The sequence below is a fragment of the Chamaea fasciata genome, unplaced genomic scaffold (genome assembly GCF_029207755.1).
Source record: "Chamaea fasciata isolate MVZ Bird 193981 ecotype frontalis unplaced genomic scaffold, bChaFas1.0.hap1 SCAF_2, whole genome shotgun sequence".
Lineage (NCBI taxonomy): Eukaryota > Metazoa > Chordata > Aves > Passeriformes > Sylviidae > Chamaea > Chamaea fasciata.
Genome location: NW_027094087.1, coordinates 43539481 through 43566945, shown reverse-complemented (window position 1 = coordinate 43566945; position 27465 = coordinate 43539481). Strand labels below are relative to the sequence as shown.

The window sequence follows — 27465 nt, the reverse complement described above, 5'->3', positions numbered from 1 at the left end:
CAGAGAGAGAATAAATCAAGAGACAGTGAAAATGAGGAAATGTTTAAATGGCACTGATATCAGCACTTGACAATCTGATATAAGATTATGGTTTGATTAATTTATCAAGGGCCAAGTTGAGAGGAGATGATCAGGATAAGGTTTCAGATTTAAAAAAAACCCCAAAACCTCCAACAAAATACATTACCCTGAGGTAATTTTAGGCTGAGATTGAAAGCATGTTACCTACACTACATTTAAGGAATATGTTTATTTTCTTACTCTCTGACCTATTTGATTTTCAATGGATGCATTGTTTCTTCAGTGCAGTAAAAAGGAAATCAGATGGCCAGCTACTGTGGAATAGCACAAGTTACTAGCTAAAAAATAAGTCGTTAGTCAAGGAGAGAGAGCAACATAATCCATTTGAATTTGGGTTTTTATTAAAATCTGGGAAACCAACACTATGAGATGCAATTTTACCCATGGCTGTATACACCATACACCTGATGGAACTGGCAACTCTATGATGGTAGTAGGTGCATTTAGGTCAGGTAGATAACAGATCAAAGGGCACAGATCAAAGGGCACTTGAGGTCAATATTTACCTATATAAAGTGGTTCTTGTTTTTGGTTGGTTGTTTTTGCATTGGCAGTGGTTTTGGCATAAAAATACTCTCTGCTCACACACACAAAATGGGCCAATGCAGTCATCAGTGACTGCCAGCATGAGTTCATGGGGAGAAAGTCCTGCTTGACCATCTTAATTTCTTTTTATGACAATTTTCCCTGTTTTAATTCTTACAACTTTATATCAGTGAAGATCCTTAGGGTCCCAACAGCCTCAAAAGGATTTCACAGAAGCACTCAAGCTTGTACTTCATGATCAAACCACAAACTCAACATCTCTGTCAGTAATGGATTATGTTTTTAGCACATAGAGGGAGCCAAAAATAAATTTCTATCAGCCAAGAATAGACCATTGATAATCTGTAGTACTGTAAGACCATAAGTGTGCAGGTAAACTGGAAAAAATACCCCAACCTCTCTACTAGTATTTTCCTACTAAAGATGTCGAAGGGGCTGAATGTGATGCTGTGGTTTAGAGAGACACAAGTACAAATCCTTCTATATTCTAGCACATTAGTTTATCATTGTTAATGAAGATTCGAGTCTGAGGACAATCACGTAGACCGTGTATTTGTAACCTGCTAAACCAAAGTGCAGGAAAAATGATGTCGATACATCAGAAAGAGCCGTATGGGACTACAGAAGGAAACAGCAAAACCTTTCACTGCTAGAAGGCACCTGAAAAGGCTGTCCCGGGCTCACACAGCCCGGAGCTCGGTGCTGGACCAGCCCCGGGGAGCTGCAGCACCAGGACACAGCCGGCGGCGCTCCCCAGGGCTGCAGCGTGATGCTCTACCGCTTGATGGAGTTTCCAGGAAAACACTAATTTCGCTCGGTAACACAGAGCATGCCTACAGCACAAAATGTCAGAGAGCCTGAGGGTGCCTTTTGCCTATTTATCTTTGCGCTCCTCCAGTCCCGCTGCTGTTTAAAGTTTAAAAGGCTGTGAGTAGCCGCAGCCAAAGCACACCGAAGTTCGCAGCCTCGCCCCAGCACCAGAGCGGCGTTGCCCCAAGAGACCTCCGCAAAAGACCACCAGCGGGAGCTCCCGGGAGCCACCCCGAGCTGAGGGCCGCCTTCGGGAGCCAGGGACGGCCCCGGAGCGGATCCCGCCGCCGCTTCCCGCCCGGACAGCCCCGGCACCAACAGGGGCACGGCCGCCGCTGTGGATGCCCATCAACGGCCTTCCCGCCACGGAGGCTCTTGGGAGCTGTAGTCCCAGTCCGCCGCCTTCCCCGGCCAGCTGCGAGGTGGCCCTGCGGCGCTCGAACTACAACTCCCAGCATGCGGGGCGCCGGGGCGGTGCCCGCCTGTGGCGCCGGGAGGCTGTGCGATGGCGGCAGGTTTGTAATAGAAGGGGAAGGCTGTGGCAGTCGGAGCCGGGTGCGGTTGCGGTGGCGGCCTGAGGAGCGGGACCGGGGCGGCTGCCTCGCTGTATGCGAGGGGCCGTGGGTCGGAGCTGTCGTGGTGCGGGTGCTGCGGGGCCGGGGGTGCGCTTGGGGCGTGCTCTGTGAGGGCGGTGCCGGTGAGGGAAGGAGGGCGCTGGGCCCGACGCCCCGGCTCGGCTGAGGAGCGGAGCTGTGCTCATCTCCCCACTGTCGACCTGTGTGGGGATCCCTTTGTCCCTCCTCCCCTTCCCGGGACGAACCAGCCTGATCCCTGCCGGCTGCTCCTGTTGGCACGACGGTGCTGCTGCCGCCGTAGATTTCCTGGGGAGGGTTAGACTGGCAGGCGGCGGCCGGAGGGTGTCCGAAAGCGAACGGGTGAAACAGACCGTGAACCTTGCGGACTTCAGCTTGCCATTACGGGAATCTGCACCTCGCTGGGAAACTTCCCTTAGCGTGTCAAAAGAGAAGGCAGTCGTTTCTATATGAAATATCTCTATAATGTTTCTCCCAGTCGCGGTTTCAGACTCTGGCTGGAGGCATAAGTATTTTGACTGCGGGAAAAATTAAATGAGAGCTGGCATAAACTGATCTCTTGGGAATGAGGAAGCTTTAACAAGTTATTCCCTGATTAACAGGAGTCCTGAACCTGGGCTGCTGTGGTTGTCTGTCCTTGGTGTCCCGGCCCCTTCTCTCCTCTGTATTCCCCCTGACACACCCCATGCACAGGCAGGGAATTATTTGCCCTGGGATTAGTTTGACTGTCCCGGCTCCTGCTGCCGCACTGTCACCGGCAGCAGTTCGGTCTTTTTCTTCCTAAGTGAGGAAATCACTTTGAGTCTCCTTCCTACGTGAATTCGTTCATGTCTTATGGCACTTGTAGGATTTGTTGCTGTATTTAAACTTTCCTTTGGATAGATTTTAGAGAAGCTTTTTGGGAGAAGGAAGATGACAGGCAGCATAATTCAGCATTTCTGTGAGAAACTAAGGAAGATGTGAAAATGATAAGTGTTGCATTGAAATATGTGCAACAAAGTGTTTGTGTTTAGATGGACATATCTGAGACTTTGCATTAATATGAAGGCCACGTGGCAGAGATCTCTCAGTTCATCAAATAATTCCTTTTGCTGCAAGTGTTTAAAAAAATTCTGAATCCCTCTCAGTACTACTGAAGAAAATATTATGTACAGCTTTATGGTATTTGAGATTATGTTAGCTGTACTCAAATAATATGATTAAGAGTTGGATTGTGTTGATTTTCTGCGCAGAAAGTGTTTGTTATTTGTTGTCCAAATTGTTTCTATTAATTATGACTTATTTTTATAAATACACTAGGTTGGTTATAAGAGAGTAACTTTCTTTCACTGCTGTTGTAGATTTCTGATTTTGTTTATCTGCTTAATATCTAGGTGCTAGAATTAGATAGATAACCATCCATACCAGCTACCTGGAACTTTGGAAGTTATATTGTTTTAACCCTACAGAATGTAGTATTATTGTGTTAATGCTGCTCAGCAAAGAAATTGGAATACAATTTGCAAGATGCCAACTGTTGAAAATCTGAGTGGTGAGCAGAACTTCAGTGCACATTGGATGTTCAATACTTCCCGTGCTGGAGCCTTATTAGGTCCTAGTTTTACTGGTTTGAGCTTCAAGAAAGAAAATTTGTTACCTGGACCTGAAAACATCCCAGGTCTACCTGAAGAAGTGCTGCATCTTTCAGACAGCTGTTCTGGAAGTGATGACTCCCTGTGTGAAGAATCTGGCAGCTCTCAGACACTTCAGCAATGTACCACTGGAACACCTCTTCCAGCAGCAGCTGGAAACCTAGAAAGCCCTAAACCAGACTTAGTCCATGGTAAAGTGGATTGTCAGAAGAAATCCAGTCACAGTGATCCACTCTTACAAAAGCTTGAACAGGTAATAACCGCACCTAGAATTCCTTTACATACTTAGGGTAAGATTTATTTTGTTCCTGCACATGATTTGTCATGCCTGTAAACCCCTTGCAAAGTACAGGCCACAGCGAGCTTAAAGGGCAAATCCCGAGTTCCAGTTATGCTCACATGAAAGTTGGTGTCCTCCTCGTGATGTGCATTTACTGAGAGTGTAACTATTGCTGTTTCCAGGTGGCACAAGTTCCGGTTTAAAATGAAATCGTGCTCAAAATCATTTTACCTGGAAAGGTGCACACAGTTTTACAGTGTTTCTTCACTTGAGGCTGTGGAAATGGGGTGCTGGTCATTACAGGGATTGACCACAGACATTCACAACACATTGGAGCTGAATGTTCTGGTATCTAAAGCAACATCTTTTGTTAGTTCTCACAGTAGGTGTGACATATCTGACTCTGTTTAGATGAGGAGATGTGTTAGTGTTGAATGTGATCAAGTATCCAAGACATCAGGATAAAAAAAGGCGTGGAATTATAACGCTGTTATGTTACTTACTGTTTTTTTCCCTCATGCAAGTGTGTCAGTCAATCCACTGTCAGTGGTTGTATGTTCACTCCAAGCTCTTCCCAATTAGTGGACACAAATTGCGTTAGCTGGAAGTCTTCAGCAGCACTTTAGTAGATCTTGCTGTTAAGGACTAAGAAGTCCTTGTCCACTCTGCCAGCAGCTACATCAGCATAAACCCCTATGTCTCTTCACTGGAGTGAAGAGAGGCAGAGAGTGTGTGTGTCTCCAGAGGAGAATTCCATGGATTACCAGGTGCTATAAAAGTTTTCTCCTGTATTTTACATGACAGGAGAATACTTTCTCACTTTTTAAATACTGTCAGTAGTATCAGTCAGTGGCTAAATAAATATTAGCTGATTTATTATCTTAAGAGGAATTATTAAGTGTCCTTAGAAAGTTATTGACAAACTATAACAAAAAAATTCTGTGGTACATTCTGAATAAACCTAGCCCCTAATAATTTATTTGTTTGAAAAGCTGAAGGAGTTGCAACAGCAGAAACAGGAACAGTTAAAGAAACAGCAGATGGAACAACTTCAAAGGTTAATGGAAGAGCAACAGAAGCTACTTAGCATGGTATCTGGCCAGCCAGCAACTCTTGGTAAGTTGAGAAAGAAAGCACATGATGTACTTTGTATAAATTGAAAAATTTAATCTCATTTTCCAGTTAAAATCTGAAAGTGTCTTCTGTGTTCTTCATTTTAAGATTACTTGATTAGTCAAAGATAAATGCTGCATTGCTTCAATGCCTAAAAGTTGAGTGCTACTGAAGAAGGAATCCTGTCCTAGTGTTATAAAATGCTAGTTGTAATTGTGACTTGATCAATTTGTGCTGTGGTGGGAGCCCTTGCATCAAAGCACATGTATTGAAATGTAAAACAATTACTTTCCTTTCTGATTAGCTGCTTCTCACTGTGCCTTTGACTACTTTTAGCTTTCAGTGTAGCCAAATGAAGTGGTCCTTCCTTGTCTGTGCTCACACATATCACATTCAGGTGACGAACTGAGCTAGAATAGAGAGCTGATCTGTGTTTAAAAACAAAGACTTGAAACCTGTATCAGTTTTCCAGTCTTGTTTGCGGGGTGCAAGGAGAGGGGACAGCTCCTGGCTGGGAAAAGATTTAGGGCTGAGGAGGGGTAGTTTATGCTCTTGGCAGTGTCAGTCCAACCTGACAAAATGACTGTCTTTCTTTCACTCTGCCTACCTGAGAAGATTAAATTAGGGCTTATTTTAGGAGAAGAAAATCAAGATTTCCTAATCACTTATTCTTGGTCAGTGACATAAGGATGGAGGCTGGACGATCAATCTTGCCCGTCAGTGCCATTTCTTTTCTCCTGTGGAGCAGTGGTTTTGTGATACCAATAGAATGAGACAACCATGTTGTTCCGTCTCATTTCAAGGTTATACTGTGATGGCTGAAAGTCAGAAGCTGGGCATTCCACAGGCTCAGCACCTTCACCTCCATTGCCATCATGGGTATCAGAATGTCTTTGAAGACAGAGCTTGTGCTCTGGTTGTTTCTTCCCATACACAAGGCAACGATTCTTTACAAAAGCTGAACAACAGAGAATGCACCTCATCTTGGAAGAACAATCTTTCAGAAGTGTCTGCCTTTGTAAAGCAAGGTCTGTGTGTGCCTCTGAAAAGGACAAATTGTTTGAAAAACAAGGAAGACAAATACATTACTGCTTAGTCATTTACAGAAAGATAACTTGATGTGTGGTGCTTTTTTTTTCCTCCTTGTCATTGAGAGTAATTTTCTGCTACTTATTTTGAAGGTTTTATGATTTTTGTTGGTTTACTTGCTATGTTGCTTTGTTTAGTGACAGCTTACAGATCTCAGAATGTTCCTGTTGTTGTCCATTCAAGTTTGGTTAAAAGCAACATGAGCCAAAAAAAAAAAATTCTTCTCAAGTTATGCATATATATGTGGGAAACAGAAGCTTGATAAGAGAGCTCATCAGTACAGCAGACATCCAAATTTGTTCAGTTATGTTTTTAAGCCATATATTAACAGCAGGAAAGCAGATGAACAATCAGAATGGATTATTTCAGGTCTGTGGATTTTTTTAATGCATAATTGCTTGTTCCTTAAAAAAGATAGTGCAAATTCAAATAAGAATTAATTTGGGGAAATCTTAGGACTGTTTTATGGAGGAATTCAGATCACACATCCATGAAGCTTCCTTCTGGTTTTCACCTGACCTGAATGCTGTTTAAAGTATGTGCTGAAAACTGATTTGTTGTTGGGATGAAAAAAACCAAACAACTCTTGCTTTCTCAGGAAAAAACGTGTGGTGTCCAGAAAAGAAAATGGAATTAATAATGGAGAGTGAAGATAATCACATGGATCCTTTAGGTGTGGAAAGTGCAGATGTCTCTGAAAATTCCCGTGGAGGTGAACGGTTTTTGGCTAATACAGAGGAAAGGTAATTCAGACTATGGTCATGCAGTTTTTATCAATTTACACAAATTTGGTTGAATTCTGAGTCCTAGTTGAAAGAATCTGATACTCTGAATCTGTGCAACTTCTTAATAAAGGATTTGATTTTTCTATGTGGAGACCTGTGGTAAGAGGCTCCTGCTTGGAATTACTTGTGCTGTAAAAGATGCCGTGGTGTGTGTTGGATGAAGAGGTGTGTGTGCAGCCTGGGGTAATGGCAGCTCAGAAGCACCTTTCAGTATAGCTGGGTATATAAGCAGTTACGATTGCTGTTTCCAGTTTGATCTATTACAACCTCCTATCCACTGTTATGTGCTGAAAGTAGTAATGTGAGGGAGGAGGGCAAGGCTGTGGCTTTTTAGTTTATTATGGGGAGTTATGATTGTTTGAAATGTCCAAGGACAGGTTAGAAGGGGCTCTGAGCTACCTTGTCTAGTGGAAGGTGTCCCTGCCCACTGCAGGGGGATGGGAGGTTGGAACAAGATGATCTTTAAAGTCCTTTCCAACCCAAAGCATTCTGTGATTCTGTGAAATGTGGCTGTGTCTAGCCTGGGGTAGGTCTTGCCCAGCCCAGCCTGCTTCCCGGGGTGGGCAGCAGCATGAAAAAACAAAGAAAGCCTTGATGCTGGACAAGCAGGGTTCAGTAATAGCTAAAATATTATGATGTTATCAGTGCTCTTGTAGCCACAAAGCCAAAACAGCTATGAAAGGAGCTCACTCCATGCCAGGCAGACCCAGCACTCCTGGGAAGGAGGAGGAGTATCAAAAGGGGAGAACAGGGAACGTAATCTCAGTAGCATTCCTGAGTGGAAAAGTGATGCTGTAGGGAATTGGCAGTGTGATTAAACTGTGAGTGGAAGTTTGGTGATTTGTCTGAAAGAAAGGGTCATTAAGAAAAGCAGTGAAAGAAAAAGCAACAAAACTTGGCTACAGTGTCTTCTAGATACATGTATTAACTATTGCAGGGATTGGATAAACAGGTAGTGTTAAAATGCATTTCTCAGATTAATTTAATGCTAAAGCACCTCAGAATTTGTCATCTTTTATGCAATTACCCCTTAGGTCTTTGAATATCAGTGATGTTAAACACAGTTATTTTATACAGAATTATAAGAGTTGATTTTGTAATTACTCTAGACCTATTAAAGCTGCAATACATGAGAAGAAACAAACTTTTGAAGAATTCTTGGAAGAACAGATACAACTAGAAGAACAGCGTCTGGAGGAAAGCCAGAAGTTACAGGTTATTTATTATTACTTTAAAAACCTTCATTCTTCTTTATATATTGTGCCAAGATGTGGTAGGTGCCTTAAAAGTGTCCGAGGAAGATGCTAGCAGGGAAAGCTAACAACATTCACATTCTTAAAAATAATAAGCCACAAATACTCCACTTGCTTCAGTCTTCAGAAATCCAGTAGAAATGTACGATGTAAATTTCTGCTGACATGTGGGATTTATTTGAAGATATCTTCAAACAGTGTCAGGAGCTTTTTAACAATTTATCATTTGCTTTTCTTTACTCATTTTCAGGAGATGAATGGATCAGCTGTCCAAAAACCAGTGATCAAGAGACCCTTCCTGAAAAGAGGAGAAGGTTTAACAAGATTCACTAACGCCAAGTCTAAAATGACAAAACTTGGAGAAAACACCCCAAAACTTCAACAAAGGGCTTCGGGTGATAGAAATATTATTAAAGTGGACAGATCACAAATACAGAAGAAAACTGTGCTTCCTGGCAAAGATCTGGTTTCTGAAAATCCTTTTGCACCATGTAAAAAATACAACCACCCCAATAAAGTAAAACATTGTCCTGTTCAGAAGACAGTGGTACTCAGGAATCACAATGGAGAAAATTTTTTGCCATTAGAAACAAGAATGCAATCAGGAAAAAATCATGATGGACAGATGAGGGATTCTTACCCATCAGAGATTAACAACAAAATAGAAAATAAAGAGAACAGAGTAGAATTTGCTAAGTCTAACACTGGCAAAATCAAAACCAAATTACCTGGTGCAGAAAAGTCTCAGTTGTCTCAAGAACTGACCAGTGCCTTTTCTAATTCTAAATGTCCCATTCGTCACCCTGTAAAAGATTCAGAACTGTCTTTTGAACTTTCATTTCAGAATAAACTGGAGAACTGGGAAAAAGAAAAAGAAAAGGAGAACCTAGAATTAGATGAATTTTTATTTCTAGAACAAGCTGCAGATGAAGTATCTTTCTCAAGTAATTCCTCATTTGTTCAAAGGATCTTGGAACGAGACCAGCAAACTTTAAAAGGCCGTAGGATGTCTTCTACTCCTATCAAGGCAAAGCAGCAGGAAGTCAAGGCTCTGGCCATTGAACTTCCAAATGAGAGAAATAAAAGGGCAGACTGCATGGCACAGGAAAACATAAATGATAGCCCAGTTATGCATACAACCTCAAATTCAGGGACAGATTTTAGAATGAAGGATCCATTGAGTAAAACAGATAGTGTAATATTCTCAACTTCTTCCATGAAAGCAGCTCCTGCTTTAAAGAGTAATCACTGGATTGTAAATGAAGATAAGAGTGAGGGCGATGGTGATACTACCACAGATTCTGAGAGTGAATTTGGAGCCACATTGAAGCATGATAACCAAGATGCTAAGACAGCCCTTGTGAACCATAGAGAAAGTGATCCAGAATTTTTCGATTGTGGAAGTTCTGTTACAGACAGCAAAGAGAGCAAAAATGGAGATGCTGACCTTGGCTTGTCAGATAGAGATTGCAGTGCAGTGTCGAAGCAGAAGATTAGAAAAGCTACAGACAATCACAGAAGCTTGTCATGTATAAGTAGGAATAAGTTTGAGTTTGATGATGAAAGAACATGGAGTGATCTTGATGAAAATTATGTTAGCATTGATTTACCTGAAAAATATACTAAAACACCTTTGCAGATGGACTTTTCCTTAAAGAATGATACAACTGTCTCAGATAAAGCAATAAAGAGAAAAGTTGCCTCAAAGAAAGGAGATGAAACGTCCAAAGAGTCTGCAGTGGACAGTGATTCAAATGGACCTCCTGCATCAAACCTGATGATGAAAGTGTTTCCTTCACTGAAGCCAAAGCAGAAGGCAGGCTGCCATCCAGAGCGTGACACCAAAGCAAATGTGGAACCGGAGCTGGGAGGTGAGAGAACAGCAGCTGGTAGGAAGTGGTGAGGGAGGCATATCCTACAAGTCTTCCCTACTAGTGCTTAAGCTCCAAACTGAAATTACACCAAAGGGTTTAACTACAGACTTCTGCTGCAAGAAATGGCCCTAATCTCTCTCTGGCTGCATGTCTGATGCCAGGTGTAACAATTACACAGCTTGCAGAATGATTCTGGTTGGTGAAAGCTGCTTTTTAAAAATCTATTTATTTAATTGGTGGGTTTGCCCCCCCCCCCCCCCCCCTTCCCATCTGGAGACTTCAGCTTCCAAATATAGCTTTGGTTCTACCAAGATGAAAGATACATTCAGTACTTAAAAGTACTACAAAATTGACGGATCTACTCCATATTTGAGGTACTTGAGTAAATATTGCAGTGTTTTAAAACATAGCTTCTGTGTTATCTGGATAATAGAAGTTCTTTACAAAATTACTGCTGTCTCAAATAGTATTTACTGGGTTTTTCTTTTTTTTGGTAACAATTTTTAAGCTGGTGTGTGATAATTGTTTACTTAAGTCTTACCAACGCTGTTTAGATAACATGCATGTGGCTGTGCTTTGGCAGGAAACATTGTTCCATCCCAGCTCCTGAGAGAGAGACTCGCTGAGTTGGAAAATGAAATTGAGAGATTTCGAGCTGAAAACACGACTCTGACTAAACTCCGTGAAGAAAGAGAACACGCCCTGGCAAGTATCAGGTAATTGTTCATTGAAACATTTGGGTGCATTCACTTTCGTAGCCTGTTGCAGACTCTCCTAATGTCCAGGTAAACAATTCATGTGCTTCAGTTGCAGTGGAGATAGGTCTAGACACCAATTGCTGCTCTATGTGTATGTTAAGCTGTAATTGTTACACACAATTTATAGTATTAAGGACCCCAGCTCAGTTAATATGATGTCCCTAAAGCCTGTATTTCGGAGAATGCATGCTTTTGTTCTAAAGAATAACACAATCCTAAATTTGCCATGCAGAACTGGTGTTAATGCTTTTGCTTTGGATTTGGTATTTGTGTGTACACACTGAGAATCTTTTAATTTGAACTGGGGCATTTATAAGTGGCATATAGAACAGAATAATTACCTCTGATGACATAAATGGGGCACATCTGTTCCTACCACAGCCACTTTTGTTTTGTTGGGGAACAGCATTGTGTCTTTGGCTAATGTTTAATTTTTGACCTCCTAGCAGCAGATTCTTTTCTCTGGTGCCTTTGGGGGATGGTGTTCTAATGTTTTGAAGAATGTAGCAAGATTTTAGCCAAAGCTTTTCTAAATTCAGGATAATGTTTGTGACTAGAAGATATAAAAATATGTATTGTTGGACTTCAAACACCCACAAGAACTGTGTGACAATTCTTACTCCTTAAATGAGTAATACCATTTATATGTAAGCCTTCCTGGGGGTAATAGATGCTGAATTGCAATCTGTGATCACAAAATACTGAGTCTTCACTTTCTTTCTTAAAATCCAGATATGAAGGAGATTTTGGCTAAAACAACAACTTTGTTTCATAATTATAGGAAAGAAATTGCAGACTTTGAACAGAAAAAAGCCCAAGAACTGGCTGAAATAGAAGAATATAAAAAAAAGGAAATTAAAAAACTGCAAAAGGAACGTAAAGTTTTTGAAAAATACACCACAGAAGCTAGAGCAATTCCAGATAAAAAAGAACGGGATGAAATTCAGGTATAAGAATATAATATTATTTTAGTCCACACAGGAACATGTAAGTTCACTTAAAGGCAGTCAATAACTAAATTTCACCTTAGTTCAAAGATTACAAGTGATTTCAAGCTGGGAACTGCTAGCAGATGTGGGTTAGTGGTGAACTTGGCAGTGCTGGATTAACAGTAGGACTCCATGATCTTAAACCTTTTTTTTTTCCAATCTAAATTATTCTAATTGAGGAAGGCAACTACAGTCTTCACAATGCTGTTTGATGTTTTAAAGGTAAAAACTCATGAGCAAATCTTTTTGTCACATTTCCATACTAAAAACTGCTGGTGATAGAATGATCTTCAACTTTGAAAGAAAATTTCCAAAGTTAGAATATAAAGTTGTAAGTTTTTATTCATGGTAGTGGATCAAAGTGTAAACTAGAACTCCACAAGGGTTTTAGTCTGTCTATAACTCTTGTACAGTCTATGTAGTAATCTACAATTTTCAAAGTTACATTTTATTATCACTTATAGGTCTTTAGGTATCAGGGATGTAAGGAGCAAGATCTGTTTGTTCCTTATTGTCAGAATGTAAGGTATATGAGCTGTATAAACAAGCCACATTAAACACCACACAGGGATTTCCCTCTTCCTTCCATACAAGTTTCCCTTACCTCAAAAAACTGAATTGACATTTGCTAAACTGTGCAGATTTACATGTGTTTTGGGTGATTGTGTTCCTCCCTGTTTTCCTGTGCCAAGATTTTTGAAGGACCCTCCAGGAGTAGCATTAATGATTTTGTGTTTCTGTCTCAAGTGTATTTGTACTGGCCAATCTAGGAAGTATAAAGGATGCCAAAAAATCAAGGAAAACAATTCCTGTTATTGAGGTAGAGCTTATAATGTTGGTAGTGTAAGGTAAAAAAATCACTCTTTCAGGAAAGAAAATTTCCTTACCTTTCACCCCTGCAATATTAAGCTGATTCAACTTTTTTGCTACTTGTGCCTTTTTTGCTCGTGTTTGTATTTCTATTAGAAACTAAAATACATTTTATTATATTAAAAATGGAAACTCTTTATAAACATGCATTTTTCTAAGGCTTTAAAACAGCAGATTGCAGAGTTACAAGAAGATCTAAAACGAAAAGAGGCAAAATGGTCAACCACCCATCGACGCCTGAAAGATCAAATAGAAGCTTTAGTAAATGAGAATTTTGAGCTAAAAGAGGAAATCAAAGTTATGGAGAAGTTTCGTCTAGAAGCCTGGAAGAAAGTAGAAGCTGCTGGAAGCAAGAAGAAAATAGAAAATCCTGGGATGAGTCTAAATAGAGTAGAATCTGTAAGTTATTAATCTTGGTGCTTTAAATACGTTTGTGTGAACACTGGTGAGTTTTCTGTTATGTACTTGGACTCTAATAGCTACAACTTAGCTGTTTACTTTTAATTCACTGATGTGGGGACTACACTAGTGGTGACAGACACAGAATTTTGTTAATCTCATATTCTCTGCAAACGTCAATGCTCACAATGTGCAGCATCCCTTTTGCTGAGGAACTCATCTTGGAAATGAAAAATGATGCAAATATGAAAGATACACCATTGATGAAAGAAAAATCATTGATGGTGTCTAACCTTTGAACCTCTGCCCCTTTAGGATCAACCAGGCAAAGCAAGCAGTTGGCGATTGTTGAAAGCAGTTATATTAAGTTTTGAAACTGTAACTATTTTTCTGGATTGCTCGCATCAGTTAATGTTTTGGAGTTGTTGGTAGTGAGGGACCTGATGGAGGAAGAGCTCCAAAGTGCAGCTTGGGCTACATCACACAAGCCCTTCTGCTGATCAAGTCTCAAAACTGTATAGTTTGTGAAGAAAGCTTCCAGTAAACTTCATGTCATGTGGTCTATAAATTTTGTTGACTCTGTATGAACAGTTATGATTGCATGTCACATAAACAACAAACACTTCCTTTCTTTTAGTGTCTACCAAATAGAGGCCCAAAAAGTCGAACTGCATCTCCACTTCTTCCAGTACAGAAGTGCAGCAAGATAAATGGCAGAAGTTATTCACAGGCAAAAGGTAAAAAATATTTGTCTATGCAGAGAATTCTTTGAAGTTTTTAAAATAAAATAAATGTGAAGTTTTGCTCTGTGAGTGCATCACCTTCAAAGGAGACAGAGTGGGAGCTGTCACAGGCTTGAGCATATCGCTAAATACCTCATAGGAAAGGATTCTGGAGAAAGCTGTGATGAGACCAGTTTTGGAGAGAAAAATGCTTCTGGTCATACTTGATGGTCTGGAGCACTGCAGAAGCTGCTTTCTGTAATCAAAAATGACATTCATCACTGGTGTTCTCCAAGCTGCAGATGTTGGTTAAATCAGAGTCACAGAATAGTTTGGGTTGGAAGGGACCTCAAAGATCATCCAGTTCCAACTCCCCTGCCATGGGCAGGGACACCTTCCACTAGACAAGGGTGCTCAGAGCCCCATCTAACCTGGCCTTGGACCATTCCAAGAATTGAGCATCCTCAGCTTCTCTGGCAACTTGCTCCGGTGCTTCACTGCCCTGACAGTGAAGAATTTCTTCCTAATGTCTAGTTGAGTGTGTTGATAGCATCAGAGCTGCTGTGTCTCTTCAGAACCTTCTGTTACCAGGATCTATCAACTGACCACATATGGGCAATGCTGTGGCAGGTGTTCCTTGTTCACAGTTAGGAGTAAAGGCTGTCTGCCCTTCGAAGGGATAATCACATGTGGAAAGTAACTGCAGGGTACTTTCTTGACACCTCTGACAGCTCATCCAACCATCATGTTATATGTTAGAGGAGTATGTTCCAGAATTGAAGGTAGTTTTATTTTGGTAATTTGATAGGAGAGACATGGAAAAGATATGCTGATCAGTTCTTGTTAAAAGCTTCCTTTGTTCATTATGAGGCATAACTAATAATGTCTAAATTTCTAGGTGAGGCAAATCCTTTGTAAATCTACAGAGATGAAATAGGAGAGAAAGTGCATTAAATGTCCATTGTAATGATTCTTCAGTTCTAGCTTCTTGCTGACACACAAAGCAATGGGAGTGATTGATTCTTTTCTGGGCATGTGCCTATTCTTTTAATAAATACCCTGCTTCGGTTTCTACTGCAGTTAAGAAATGTGAATGTCCTGTACAGCTTGATCTCCTATATAACTGTAACTTTTAAACCATACTTTAATTTCTCTGTCCAGTTTAACTATTACATGTATCTCAGTAGGAAAACTTTCTAGAACACCTACACCAGGACCTGCTAATGACAGAAACAACTCTGAGGCAATGACAGCACTAGAAGATTCTTCTCAGACTTTTATGGTAGTAAGTCATGTGTCTTGATTTGATTTTTAAAGCAGGGAGTAAAAATCCTAAAATAGAAAAGTTAATGAGTATCTGGAGGGTGACTGATGAGGCCTTGACTCATCTTTTTATGTTCTTCAGCTTTTATTGTCATAACAGTAAATGGCTACATACCAGTCAATGAAGAGTGTTTTATCTTTGTCTTGTAGTTGCATTATTCTTTGGCTCAGGAAAAAAACCAAATTAATAATCTCCTGCTCTTTTGAATTTTGCAATTTTTTTAAACCTTTTTGGAGGGCTAAAGAAAGATGGATGTTCATATGCTCCATGTGGGGCAACTGTGGTGGATCTTTTAAATAGTTTAATAAATTATTATATTAATTGCTGTAGGTTTCACTTAGGCTTTAGAGAACTTGATTGTTTCATACCATGATGTGGATTTCTTAAGGAAATTGAGCACCACGTTACAGCACAGCACTGAATTCCACTTTAGTCCAGAGTATAACTGACCACAGATAACCAGTGATTGCTCAGTCTCCAGCTCTTGTACCACTTGAATTATACTTGGGAGTTGCTTAAATCCCAGATTGTGTTTATGTCTCTTCCTTCTGTGATGCTCCTTGTTTCCTAAAATATGTGTCAGCCTATGAAAAAAAGAACATAAAGACAAAGCTTGATTTGAGGTTTTGCTTGTCATCTCAGGACACCTCTCCTAATGAAGCTTATGTGTCACCACCATCTGCTCCTGCATTTACAAGCAGTGAAGAGATACAGAGAGAAACTGCTTATCCTGATGGAAAGGTAAAATGAGAGCTTGGTACTTGGAAATTCTGGAAGACAGCTGTTGGGAAAGATGAGTGTGAGGGCTCAATACTGACCTTGCTCATTTTTTTCATTAGGTTGAGAAGGTTTTGAAAAATGGCTGTCACCTAATATTTTTCCCAAATGGAACATGTAAAAAGGTGGGCTCTGATGGGAAAACTGTAACTATAACCTTCTTCAATGGGGATGTGAAGCAGATTATGCCCGATCAAACAGTGGTAAGTATCCTATATCTGCATTTTTCAATAAATACTTATTTATCTGCATGTGTACACTCATTTAAAGCTTCTCAGCAGTTACACTAAATCTCAACTATTGTCTGCAGATTTATTACTATGCTGATGCTAAGACTACTCACACTACATACTCTGATGGCTTAGAGGTCTTGCAGTTTTCAAATGGACAAATAGGTAAAGCAATCATCCAACCCAATTGTCAGAATTATTGCCCAAATATATATTTATGTAACAAGCATATTGTCTCAAAATACATTTCAGAGAAGCATTATCCTGATGGCAAGAAGGAAATAACCTTCCCTGATCAAACAATTAAGAACTTATTTACAGATGGCCAAGAAGAAAGTATCTTTCCTGATGGCACCATTGTCCGTGTGCAGCGGTGAGCTTTTCCTTCTCGGGTCCCCTGGCCTGGGCAGGGGATGGCAGCACCTGGGGCTCAGGGACAGGGGCACTAGATGGGGACAAGTGTGTTTCTACAGGTCCTGAAGGTTTACTTCTCAACGGACTGTACTGTGAACACATACTTACTGCTTGAGTTTTTGTTTTGGTTTTTTTTTTAGCATGGAAGAGGTATAAAGACAGTGTATTGTCTCATATCCTAACCTAAGAGACTGCTCTATTTGTACATAATTCTAGAAAAAGTATCTAGGAGTCTGCTGGTGTGGGAAGCAGGTGTAACTGATAGCAGGTAACTGAAAGTGCTCAAAATACCAAGTTTTAAAGTTCCCTTGGACTAGCAGTGATGGATTTGATGCAGATAAAGTGCAGTGGAGGCTCTCAAGTATAAAGAAGTTGTATCAGTTTGGCAGAAACAGGTGTTTGAGTGTAAAGCAGCTGAGATATTTTACTGATTTTTCCACAAATACTGTTTTTAAAACTCTTCCTTCATTTAGGCTTACATATCTGATGCTTGTTCTGAGACTAATCTTACACCAATGCATTATCCTTGGGATTTTTTTCCCCTTTAATGCAGAGATGGAAGCAAAACCATAGAGTTCAATAATGGCCAGCGGGAACTCCACACATCACAGTTTAAGAGACGGGAGTATCCAGATGGGACTGTCAAGACTGTGTACATGAATGGACAGCAGGAGACCAAGTATGTCTCTGGGAGAATCAGAATAAAGGACAAGGATGGTAATATTATCATGGACACTAAGTTGTAGACCATGGCAAAACTGCTGAAGTGTTGGCAGCACATCAGCAAAATTAATGTACATTTCTGTAAACAAATGAATATGCTTAAAGCTTGTTGTGTATATATTATTTATAGTTTTCTCTAAATAAATTTATTTTTCAGTGGGTGCTACTACATTAGAGCTTTTGCTAATTCTTTTTTCCCATTTCTACGTTTAAGAAAGTTTATTCAGTATACAGCCATGTGGCATTAAAAAGGTGTTTTTTAAATCAGCTATCAGTGAACACTCAAACAGCTGTAGACCACACCTTATTTTAGACATCAGTTTGCTTACTGTTTGACTTAAACCAAAGGAATGGCAGTCTTGGGCTATTCTTTTTCTTTCATCATCTTATTTTCTTCAATTTGGAGTTAGGAGGAAACAGCATTAGCAGACTGCAGAGTCTGTTCTATAAACTGCTCCTCTGTACTCACAGGGCTAACAGAGGTGAGACTGGGGGACAGGTTCATTCTCCAAGCTACTCAGAAACACCAGAAAATAAACAAAAGTAATCTCATCTAGTTTTCCCACCTGACAGGTATTTTTAAGCTGACTTTCAAAATTCTGCAGTACCTACTATCAAAAGGTTGCTGCTGGGCTGGCTGCTTTAAGTCTTCATTCTTGTGCATGCTGAAAAATGTTTCCTTCTCTCACAAGGCAGAAGATACTTTCTTCTCCTTGTCTTGTCTGCCCCCTCACCTTTTTCTCCTCAGAGAAGGCAAGCTCTGTCCTTACTCTGTCTATGCCCCTTATTACTCCCAGGGTGGCAATGAGAACTGTGCTCACTCACACCCAGAAGTTACCTGGTTGGGTGGAGACAGGTCCTGGCCTTTTGGGTCAAACTGCTCGAACAGCAGCTGTTACATAATTCAGGGCTAAATTGCTTTCAAGATGGGTGATAAACAATGGGGTTTTGGTCTTTTTTAAATGAAAACGAGCATGACCTGTCTGGGGTATGGTCGACAGCATCTAGGCCATATCTGACTGTCCTGAATATGTACTGGAAGTGTGGCAGGATCCTTCCACTGCTTGTCCTGTTGTGCCTGGGCACTGCAGTCAGCTTCGGACCCTTGCTTTCATGGGAGCCTGAAGGAAGAGATGTGTGCCATGCTCTGTGTGTATGAGCACAGACTGATGCACAGCAGGTTCCCTGTGAACAGCAAGAGGCTGCTTTACTGGGAGGGTGACTGAGCCCTGGAACTGGCTGCCTGGAGAGGTTGTGGAGTCTTCATCACACATGAACATCACAAAGTCTTTTCCTTGGTAATCTAGGCAAAGCTCTCACTGGAAAGGCTGGGAGGGGCTGAGCTTTACAGGTAAAGGATTTAGTACAATGAAGAGACACCCAAAGAAACCTCACATACTGTAGCAGTAAAGGAAAACAAACTTTCAGGTGCATGCTAACCAAACTGTTTATTCCCAAACTCTGAAGTGAAAGAGATGTACCACCACCTGAAAGTGAAAACAGAAACCAACAACAATGCAAACGTATTTCAGAACAAAGACAGGAATGCAGCCGCCACTGTTTGCTTCCTGTCTGGTGCTGGGTGGACACGTCTGTCACCAAATAAACCTGAAACACAAACAAGAGTTATGTCACGATAACAAAACTATCATGTTCCCTCCAAGTCTTCTAATGAGATACTAGAACTAGTGTCCCAGCATCAGCTTTTGATCTAATTCTTCACCACTATGCATTAGTTCCATCTGCTTCTATGAGAAGGGTATCACAGAACAAAACTTAAGGTTCCAAGGCCAGAAAAGATTGAGATGTGGATACATAATTTCACTATTTCAATATTAGAAAGTGTTAGGAATATCTTCTGTTCACAGCTGCTAGAAAAGTGTTTATTAAATGGGAAGGAAAAATATGACATAACAGGGTTGGCCAAGAAATCTGAAAATCCAAATCTCTGGTATTGTCCATAGATAACAATAACATAATATGTGGCTCTTCATTAAAAATGTTCCATGTTTGTCTAGACATGTGGAGGCCAGTATGTTATCATGGATGTTGGCAAACACTGAGAACCACCAGCACCTGACAGAGATTAAAAGCAGAAAATAAAGAAGATTGGTTTTGACTGTCTGGGCAGACTACACTGCCACATCTGCAAGTTTCCTTGTTCAGTTACTGGCAGCAGAAGCTGTTTGTTATACCACCCTAGGATTCTTTGTTTCAGTGCCTGTAAGTTCTTAAAACTGCAGGTTTCATTAATGGTACGTAAAGATGTTAATTTTTAACAGCTTTTTGTTTTATGTTAAATACTTTACTAATAGAATGGATGTGTGGACAGAAGGGATTTTTTTTTTTTTTAATAAACCCTAATTGTCCACATTACTGGCAGTTTATGCTTGGCTTAAAACTTCAGAAATCATTCCTCCCCAATGGTATGAATTTGTAGTTCACGGTCATTGTACTTACATGTCACCCATCTAACTCTGCAAGACCCATTTCTATCAGCTTCAGATGAACCAGATTTTTGTCATCTCCATACAAAGAAATGGTAACCTCTGGTGAAAGAGTCTGAAAGTTTAGAGTGTTGACAGTTAGAGATTTAAATCTCAAGCTGATACTGAAAGATTTTACTGGCTGCACTCACTGTTTAAATGGAACTGTGAATACAAAAAGAATACCTCTGTTTTTAAATAAAGAAAACTGGTTTTAAAATAATAGGAATGCTCAAAGACTTTATGATTGCAGAATTAAGAACTCCACACCATTTTCTCTTGGCATTCCTTCATGGTAAATGGTTTTCCATTTTAAAATATGAGGGTTCACAGTAACACAAAGACTTAGAAATTAGAGTGCTAGTAAGAATTTTAGGCTCAGCAGAAACTAGGAAAAAAACCCAGAAGATTTCTTACAAGTATGGAAGCAAAGAGATGCTTTCCTTCAACACAGTCCAGCATGGCCCACAATGCTTTCAAGCTCCATTCTGGGGAATAAGGAATTCTTTCCACATTTTTGTCATCTGAAGCAGGTCTAAATCCAGCCAGCACAACTCGTACTGCTTGCACTGGGTACTTCAGCAGAGGACAAGGTATGTGACGCAATCTGAAACCAAAATGAGAAGTGTTTGCCCACAGCAATCCACCTGCCAGGGAGGACATGGGGATGGCTGAGTGGCTCACACAGAACATTTATGGTGTGGGAACCAGGAACATGCCAACATCAGACCCAACAATTCCTCAGGCAGGGCCAGGCCCTCTGAAGGACTTAGCACAGGAACTATCAAAAAGCAGCCCAGCATCAGAGACCCCCCCGAGAGCCAAACCCAGACTGAAGTACAGGAATCCAAGCATGAACCATCACAATGCAGCTCCACAAACCTTTGTGGTCCAAATGCTTCACACCTTGATGTGCTCTAGACACACTACTGGAAGTGGATACCTGGGGTTTACATTATCATCTCCCCATTCTTTATTTTTCTATGCCAGAAGCAAAGGAATGGGGAAGCAGAGCAGGAAATGCAACTCTGAAACAGAAGACACTGTCTCCCAAGACCCTAACAGACTGTAAAGCACAAAATCTGTTCAATTCCCCATTTTTGCATCATCTTCAGCAAGGAAGTGTACATTTCACAAGAAACTTGAGAGCAAGTCATTCTGATTAAGCACTACATATGTGTGTGTATATATATAGCTACTATATATAGGTTCTGTATATGCCCTGTACTCTCCATATATATAAAAATGTATATATATCTGAGAAATTCAGGCTTAGGGAACCCTAAAAGCCAGGGATGTTTGAGACACTCAACTGCCATCTGTGTCAGCACAGAAGCAGTCCAGAGTGTCTCAGAACTGCACACAACAGGGATCTGAATTTTCATTTTCTACACAGGCAGAGCAGGGTGTGTCCCACTCAGATACTCCCTTATTCCCTTAGTTTATTCCCCAGCTGTCTTCTGTGTAGACTACAGTCACGCAGGATTGGGATTTGTTCGTACACCTGGAGGGCTCAGCCCTTGTTTTGAGTAAGGTTCTCAGGTGCAGAAGCAGATTAATCTGAGCCCACTTGCAGGTTAAGTAACTGGGGCTAACGGAGAAAGCTGGTATTATAATAATGGGCTTCTCAGAACAACCTGAAACAGAAGCAGGTGTACAAACCCCACACCCTGCAGACAAATTATTTAACCAGCTAACCACTTTCTCTCTAACTGAAATCCATTAGTAAATGATGGCAAAATGTATATGTGTAGTTCTATAAGAATTAATAATAAATGTAACATACATATATTTATTTATAAGTACATATTTTATGATCTAAGTGCATTTTTTTGTTACTTAATTACCTGCTTGATGGTGCAACTAAGTAAGTACCATAGTCAACAAACTGAACCAGAATCTCAACAGGGACAAGCTGTGTAATAGAGAGGAGCTTAGCTCTATACCATAAACCATCCACATACTCTGCAAGGCAAGGCAGCTCTGTAAAAGAAAGAAAAAAACCAAAACCATCACAAAATACCCCAGAGTACTCAGTGCAGTATAAACTGACCTTGAAAATCCACTTTACTTTGTGACCAAGATTAAGTCTCCTCTTCCTTATCAAAACTGTACTTTAATTTTGTTCCATGCATCCTCCAATTCTCTCTGAACTCCAATCCAATCAGTACTATGCAATTTAAGTCAAGTTTCTCTACCTCACATGGCAATGGTGAGAAATAACAGCAAATTACTTGGTGGAAAGATAATGATCCAAAACAGTTTAATGTTCCAACTTTTCAACTTGGACTCATCCGCACAATCCAGTCAGTAAACAGATTGATCTCCAAGTGATTAGACACAAGTCTGGAAGACAGGAGGCAGATAATGCCTAAAACCTCAACCAGACTTTTAGGAGTTGGCAGAATCAAGTATGAGTGAGAACTGCTTCCTTCACCAGGTTTTAGACAGCCATACTTGTGCTAGCTTAGACCCAACATCTGTGGACATTAAACTGCTGCTCCTTAGGGCTCACATGACTTCTGAACATTTATAACGTGGTTTTCTGTACATAATTCTTGTCTTTTGAATATTTAATAGAATTTTCACAGTTCAATGACAGGTGCCTTTAGGGGAACGTTTTATTGCTGCCAAACACGATCTAAAGTCTGCTCATAACTCTAACAGGCATCAGGAGTCTGAGTTCTGCCCATTGTTTTCCAGTGGAGCAAAATGACACAAAAGCCTCCATTTAAAGAAGAGTAAAAATGTATTACAGTGTATCATGTAATTATAGTGCGATGTTACTCCTTACTCTCCTAAACTTTTATTTAAAGCTATGTAGAAATAGAAAAGGAAACTCAGGATTTCTGAATATCCACGTGAAACAACAGGGAGAATAAACACACAACATACCTTTTTTGAAGTTTGTTAGATGAGGAAGGGTCTTTACAATTTTATTGCACCACTTCAGGGCTTTATTAAGGCTCTCTGAGTCACAGCTGGCAGCTCTCTCTGTGGCAGAGCACTTTGTAAGGTTCCCAGAAGAATCAAAACAAATATAAATCTATTTAAAGAAAAAGCTCTGATGTTACTATTTTTGCAGGTGATTTAGAAACTAAGAATTCCAACCATTATTAAAAGATTACTTTTATAATCCAGATCCCATCTTTGAAGGGTTCAGCACTTCCTTGCTCCCCTTTCTTCTCTATTTCATCATTCAACATCCACACAGAAATCTTTTATCAGTGCACATGACATTCAGCCTTTTGCCTGGGAGATTGGGCAGAACTCCAGGAAGTTGTGTGGGCTAACACAGAATTCACTACTATCCTGCCACATTAAAATCCAACGACCTATTTTCTTATTAAAAAAGCTAAATACCAGACTGCAGTAGTGTAATTCTTTAAATTCATTTTTCTAGAGAAATGATTAGTGTTTCACTGCCCCCACCTATGAGGTTATTTCAGCTAAAAGTTCACTTGGAGAGCTGCCCCACATAAACCCCTGCACCAACAGCTCAGGTGCATTTTGCAGCCTCTAATGCTCTAAGATTGCCAGCTGTGACTTCTTTTTCACCAGCTCCATGGCACTGCAGCATGGGAGATGCTGACCAGACACACTCACCTCCTTAGGGGACACCACGTGGGTAACTGTAACAGGAAAGATTTCTCCCGGGACAGGCAGTGGCTGCAGCAGGTATGAAGGTGAAAGGTCTCCTTCGAATACCCCCTAGACCAAGACAGACTTCAGCTGAGCATCATACTGAATAACAAAATAGATACTAACTTAGGTAACTCCTTTGAACCAGAAGTCATACCTAAGCAGGTGTATAGTAACAATAAGGAGTGTGTCCTTGATGAAACAAACCCACATTGCAACGTACAGATACAGATTTTTCTTAGCAGCACAGCACTGCCCAGTTACTTTGTTTAGAAGAATGATACTTTTACTCAGTATCTTCTTTTAGAACCATGTATTTTACAGTTTGAAGTCTACATGCCATTACTGCATTTGGTTCACCAAAAAATAAACCCTGGTGCATTAAATTATACTTTAGAAGGATATATGGCACACAGCTCAGCTAGATCATAACCATGAATAGAGTTCCTATTATCTCTTGTATTTAAAGCATGATAAATAACAGAATGTACAATTTCTCCAAAATACATTTTTACCCATTTACTTGATGAACACTTTCCATTATGCCCCAGGAAAAGAGAAAAGTAGAAACAACATATGTAACTGGAAAATGAAACACCTTGACCCTTTCTTTCCTCTGCAGAATCTGACAGAGGATGCAGTACAAAAAAATCATTATGTTCCTCAAACTTGATTAGGAAAAATGAATTTTTTTCCATTCAAAGTATATACTTCTAAAGAAAGGGTGTCTAACTAAATCACAGCTACACATAATCTGAATGCCAGACTTCTGCAAAACTATCAAGAGCACTGAGTCAGGAACCACCTGACCACAGCTGGACACACACACACCTGGAATGAGAGTCACTGCTGTAAAGCTCAGCACACTTGGAGGTTCTGATGCATTCTCCAACACCCCACTGCCCTACCAGGAATCTTTCAGGCTAATGCCTAAGCAAGGACTGTCATATGGTAACAAAGACCAGCTCCTAATCTCAACTCTGCAACTCAACACAAGCACATCTCAAAGGCAGTGACACAGTGCAGCAATGGGTGCAGCAAGCTCCGCATAAGCCACTGTTAGCAGTTGCAAAGCTCACAAAACAGAATAAAGTTCTTATTAGCTTAACTTACCCCAAATCACAGATTTGAAGCTGTGAAATAAAGTTATAAAACTACAGAATAAAATAATACTTAATGGTTACACTTTACATAAAAATAATGCATTTTAGCTGTCTGGTGAGCATGGCTGCTGAGTCCCTACAGCTAAAACTAAAGCTGATTATAATTGAATGTGTTCAGAGCTGCTTGCTTCCCACTTCTGCTGTTCCTGAGGTTCAGCTCGAGTTCTGGATGCCTTGCTTCTTTTCTGGTCTACAACTGAATGCTTCCATGCCCGTTTTCTCACAAATTGTTCTGAGTCACGTATTCCTGGAATGGATCTGCTTGATGCTATTACTCCTTGAGGAAAGGACTTCGGGCCCTCCAAATGCTTCTTGCTCACAACCCTCTTACACAGCTTTATTTTTGTTTTCCAAATTTAATTTTTGTGTTAAAGGCACAAATCTCATTTCCAAATCCATATTTAGTTTGCAGAAAGATGCGCGTTGAGCTGACTTCATGAAAATGCAACAAGAGACTGATTTACAATTAGGTTTTCCATGGTTACTCAGTTCTAATATACACGGAGGGATTTTTCTCACTGCATCATGAGCCCACTGGCAGACAACTCAAGCTTTGTACCAGCAGCAGACTCTGTACTGGAAAATTATTTTCTGAAGGAAAGATGTATGTTGGAAAGAAAAGTACACTGGCAGACTTAAACAGAATTAAGAGAAAAATGCAATAACAAAGTCTTAGAAATTCAAATAACTCGATCGTCAGATTTCAAGGAACAAAAAAAAAAAAAAGAACACAAAAAATTACTTATGTACAGGGTTTTTTTGTTAAGGCAATGGAGTTAGGTAGAAACTTCAATCCTCCCCTACAGAACATCAGGTAAGTGTCCCAGACTCTTGGAATAAAGAGCCTAGGTAACTCCCCTATAAATCACTGGGTTTATGATGAAACACTTGATTTAGTTTACTCCATCCTTGGATACATTTCTATGAATAACTAATCCCTTCAAATGATAAAAGTATTACCTTATTCCTAGTGTTTCAGAGGAACAAAAAAACTAGCTGGACTTTAAATGGAAGTGCAAAAATCTCTCTTCATTAGAGTCCATGAACAAACTCTTGGCAATTTGCTGTTCCACAGAGTCTTATCAGCACATTGTAGCTTCCCGAGCTGACCTGTGTGCTCAGTCCTACTGCTGCTTACAGCACAAAACCACACTGAAATATTTAAAAAGTAACAAATCCTTCGAGGTCACAACTAGCAACAAAATAATCTTTCCAATGTTAGAACAGCAACAGGGACACACACACACACACACACACACACACACACACACACACACACACACACACACACACACGTGTCTCACCACCTTCTGTATGTCCTGGCCATCTTCAGCAACACAGTACTTCTGGTATGCCATGAAGGATGAAAGTGACATCCCCCCAAAATACAGGCTGATGGACAACTTGCCCCATGGGTTATCTGGTAATTCCTATTCACACACGACAAAACAGGACTGTGATAGTAATACTGGGACTGAAGTTTTAGAAATAGTGACCAAGAAATTCAAATCTCTCATGTTGATATGCATAACACTCAAAGATACAAGACCAAGATGCCTATTAACATCAGTTATAACACAAATGGGAATCTCTCTGATACGGCAGCACCAATTGCTCATTCTAACACTGAAATATTACCCCATACTTGCTCACTCAAACCCTTTCCCATTCATAATTTATCATTAAATGGTCTGAAATGGCTTGTTTTCAGACAAAACAAATGTCTTTCCTTATAATTTTAATAAAAAAATTTAAGCACACTCATACATAATTATGTCAGAATTTTATCACTTAAAATATAATTTAGAACAATTTATGCTGCTGATAGGTAGGTTACTTGTCAGAACAACAACTCAGTATGAAAAGGGTGTAAAAACAGCACTAACTCTAATATTAAAGGCCTGAAAATTCTAACAAAGGTAAAGTCACAGGAGAAGTAAGTTCGGTTGTTGTTTCTGTTTTGTCTAAGAAATGTATTTACTGCTATACTCCTTCATGTATCATTCTTAATGTCAGTTAAAAGGAAAAAGACAACAAAGATTTGCTTCATTTCACATCTATGAATAAATTAGGCTACCTCAACATGAATTTCAACCTCTTCATTTTTCAGAAGTTTTTGAAGGTCATCTACTGCATCCTGCTGCCAAAAATTTCCAATCTATTTGGAGAAAAGCAAGAAACCCACACATTAAAATGCTAACAAGTAATATTCTTCCTATTCTTAGGGTAGATGGAAATACATGACTACCATTAAGAAAAATCTGACTTGACAACACACATCATTAGTTTGATTTATTTACAATGATTTAAACACTATCTGCTATTTGGTGCATTAAAATTTATGTGACAATGCAACCCACACTTTTCAAATCCTGAAATGGCTTAGAAAGATGCTGCTTGCCAAATCTAACTGATACTATGTACACAATAATGTATGTTGTACAAAATTATCTGAAGCCTAATCCAAAGAACTATAGAATCTAAAATAACACAACAAAACACAGAATATCTTAAATACTTCCTCTTATTCTCAGCTGTATCTGTTTGGTTTCCAACCTGTATGCTTATAACCCTGTCTTTCATAAAATCATGGACTGGTTTGGGTTGGAAAGAACCTTAAAGATTCTACCTGAAGTTTGAACCTAAAGTTTCAACCCTCCTGCTGTGGGCAAGGAGCACCTTCTACTAGACCTGTGAAAAATGTGAGAAACCAGGTTGCTCCAAGCCCCCTCCAACCTGGCCTTAACATTTCAGGGATGGGCATCAACAACATCCCAGGGCAGCCTGTTCCCATGTCCTGCCACCCTTGCAGTAAAGATTTTCTTCCTAGTATCAAATTTAAACTTGCCCTCTGTCAGTTTTAAGATACTCCCCCTTGTCCTATCACTCCATGACCTTGTAAGGAGTCCCTCC

General features: G+C 40.1%; 2 protein-coding genes across 14 annotated transcripts in view; one reads left to right on the top strand and one right to left on the bottom strand.

Moving 5' to 3' along the window:
- The first annotated feature begins 1914 nt into the window (after positions 1-1914).
- CENPJ (centromere protein J) lies at positions 1915-17483 on the top strand. Of its 4 annotated transcripts, none has more exons than XM_066175826.1 (16): positions 1915-1952; positions 3404-3914; positions 4934-5057; positions 6742-6886; positions 8038-8143; positions 8432-10052; positions 10639-10771; positions 11595-11760; positions 12832-13071; positions 13709-13808; positions 14981-15075; positions 15760-15858; positions 15957-16097; positions 16205-16289; positions 16377-16497; positions 17092-17483. In XM_066175826.1, exons 2-16 carry the CDS (start codon positions 3537-3539, stop codon positions 17282-17284), a joined length of 3747 nt encoding a protein of 1248 aa, XP_066031923.1. In that variant the 5' UTR covers positions 1915-1952; positions 3404-3536; the 3' UTR covers positions 17285-17483. The 4 variants fall into 4 exon arrangements, with proteins under 4 accessions (XP_066031923.1, XP_066031921.1, XP_066031922.1 ...); XM_066175824.1 differs by having other exon boundaries at positions 14981-15078; positions 17092-17482; XM_066175825.1 differs by having other exon boundaries at positions 14978-15075; positions 17092-17482.
- A 1101-nt stretch (positions 17484-18584) lies between these two features.
- The window catches only part of RNF17 (ring finger protein 17), a 40836-nt gene continuing 31955 nt past the window's right edge, over positions 18585-27465 (bottom strand). For 4 of the 10 annotated variants that reach the window (XM_066175814.1, XM_066175815.1, XM_066175812.1 and 1 more), the window contains 8 exons: positions 26630-26710; positions 25857-25982; positions 23354-23458; positions 22643-22793; positions 21595-21730; positions 20165-20354; positions 19722-19823; positions 18586-18869 (listed from right to left, as the gene is read on the bottom strand). In XM_066175814.1, coding sequence (XP_066031911.1) covers positions 19725-19823; positions 20165-20354; positions 21595-21730; positions 22643-22793; positions 23354-23458; positions 25857-25982; positions 26630-26710 — 888 coding nt within the window. In that variant the 3' untranslated portion in view covers positions 18586-18869; positions 19722-19724. Of the gene's footprint in view, positions 18870-19721; positions 19824-20164; positions 20355-21594; positions 21731-22642; positions 22794-23353; positions 23459-25506; positions 25705-25856; positions 25983-26629; positions 26711-27465 lie in introns of those variants that run through there. The other 6 variants (XM_066175816.1, XM_066175817.1, XM_066175813.1 and 3 more) reach the window with 5 other exon arrangements.

Bases quoted from the DNA above. Each gene is read 5' to 3' on its own strand.
- CENPJ (XM_066175823.1), top strand. From the start codon at position 3,537: ATGCCAACTGTTGAAAATCTGAGTGGTGAGCAGAACTTCAGTGCACAT. The intron at 5,058-6,741 runs GTAAGTTGAGAA...TTGCTTTCTCAG, and splicing joins TGGCCAGCCAGCAACTCTTG to GAAAAAACGTGTGGTGTCCA. The intron at 13,809-14,977 runs GTAAAAAATATT...CATGTATCTCAG, and splicing joins AAGTTATTCACAGGCAAAAG to TAGGAAAACTTTCTAGAACA.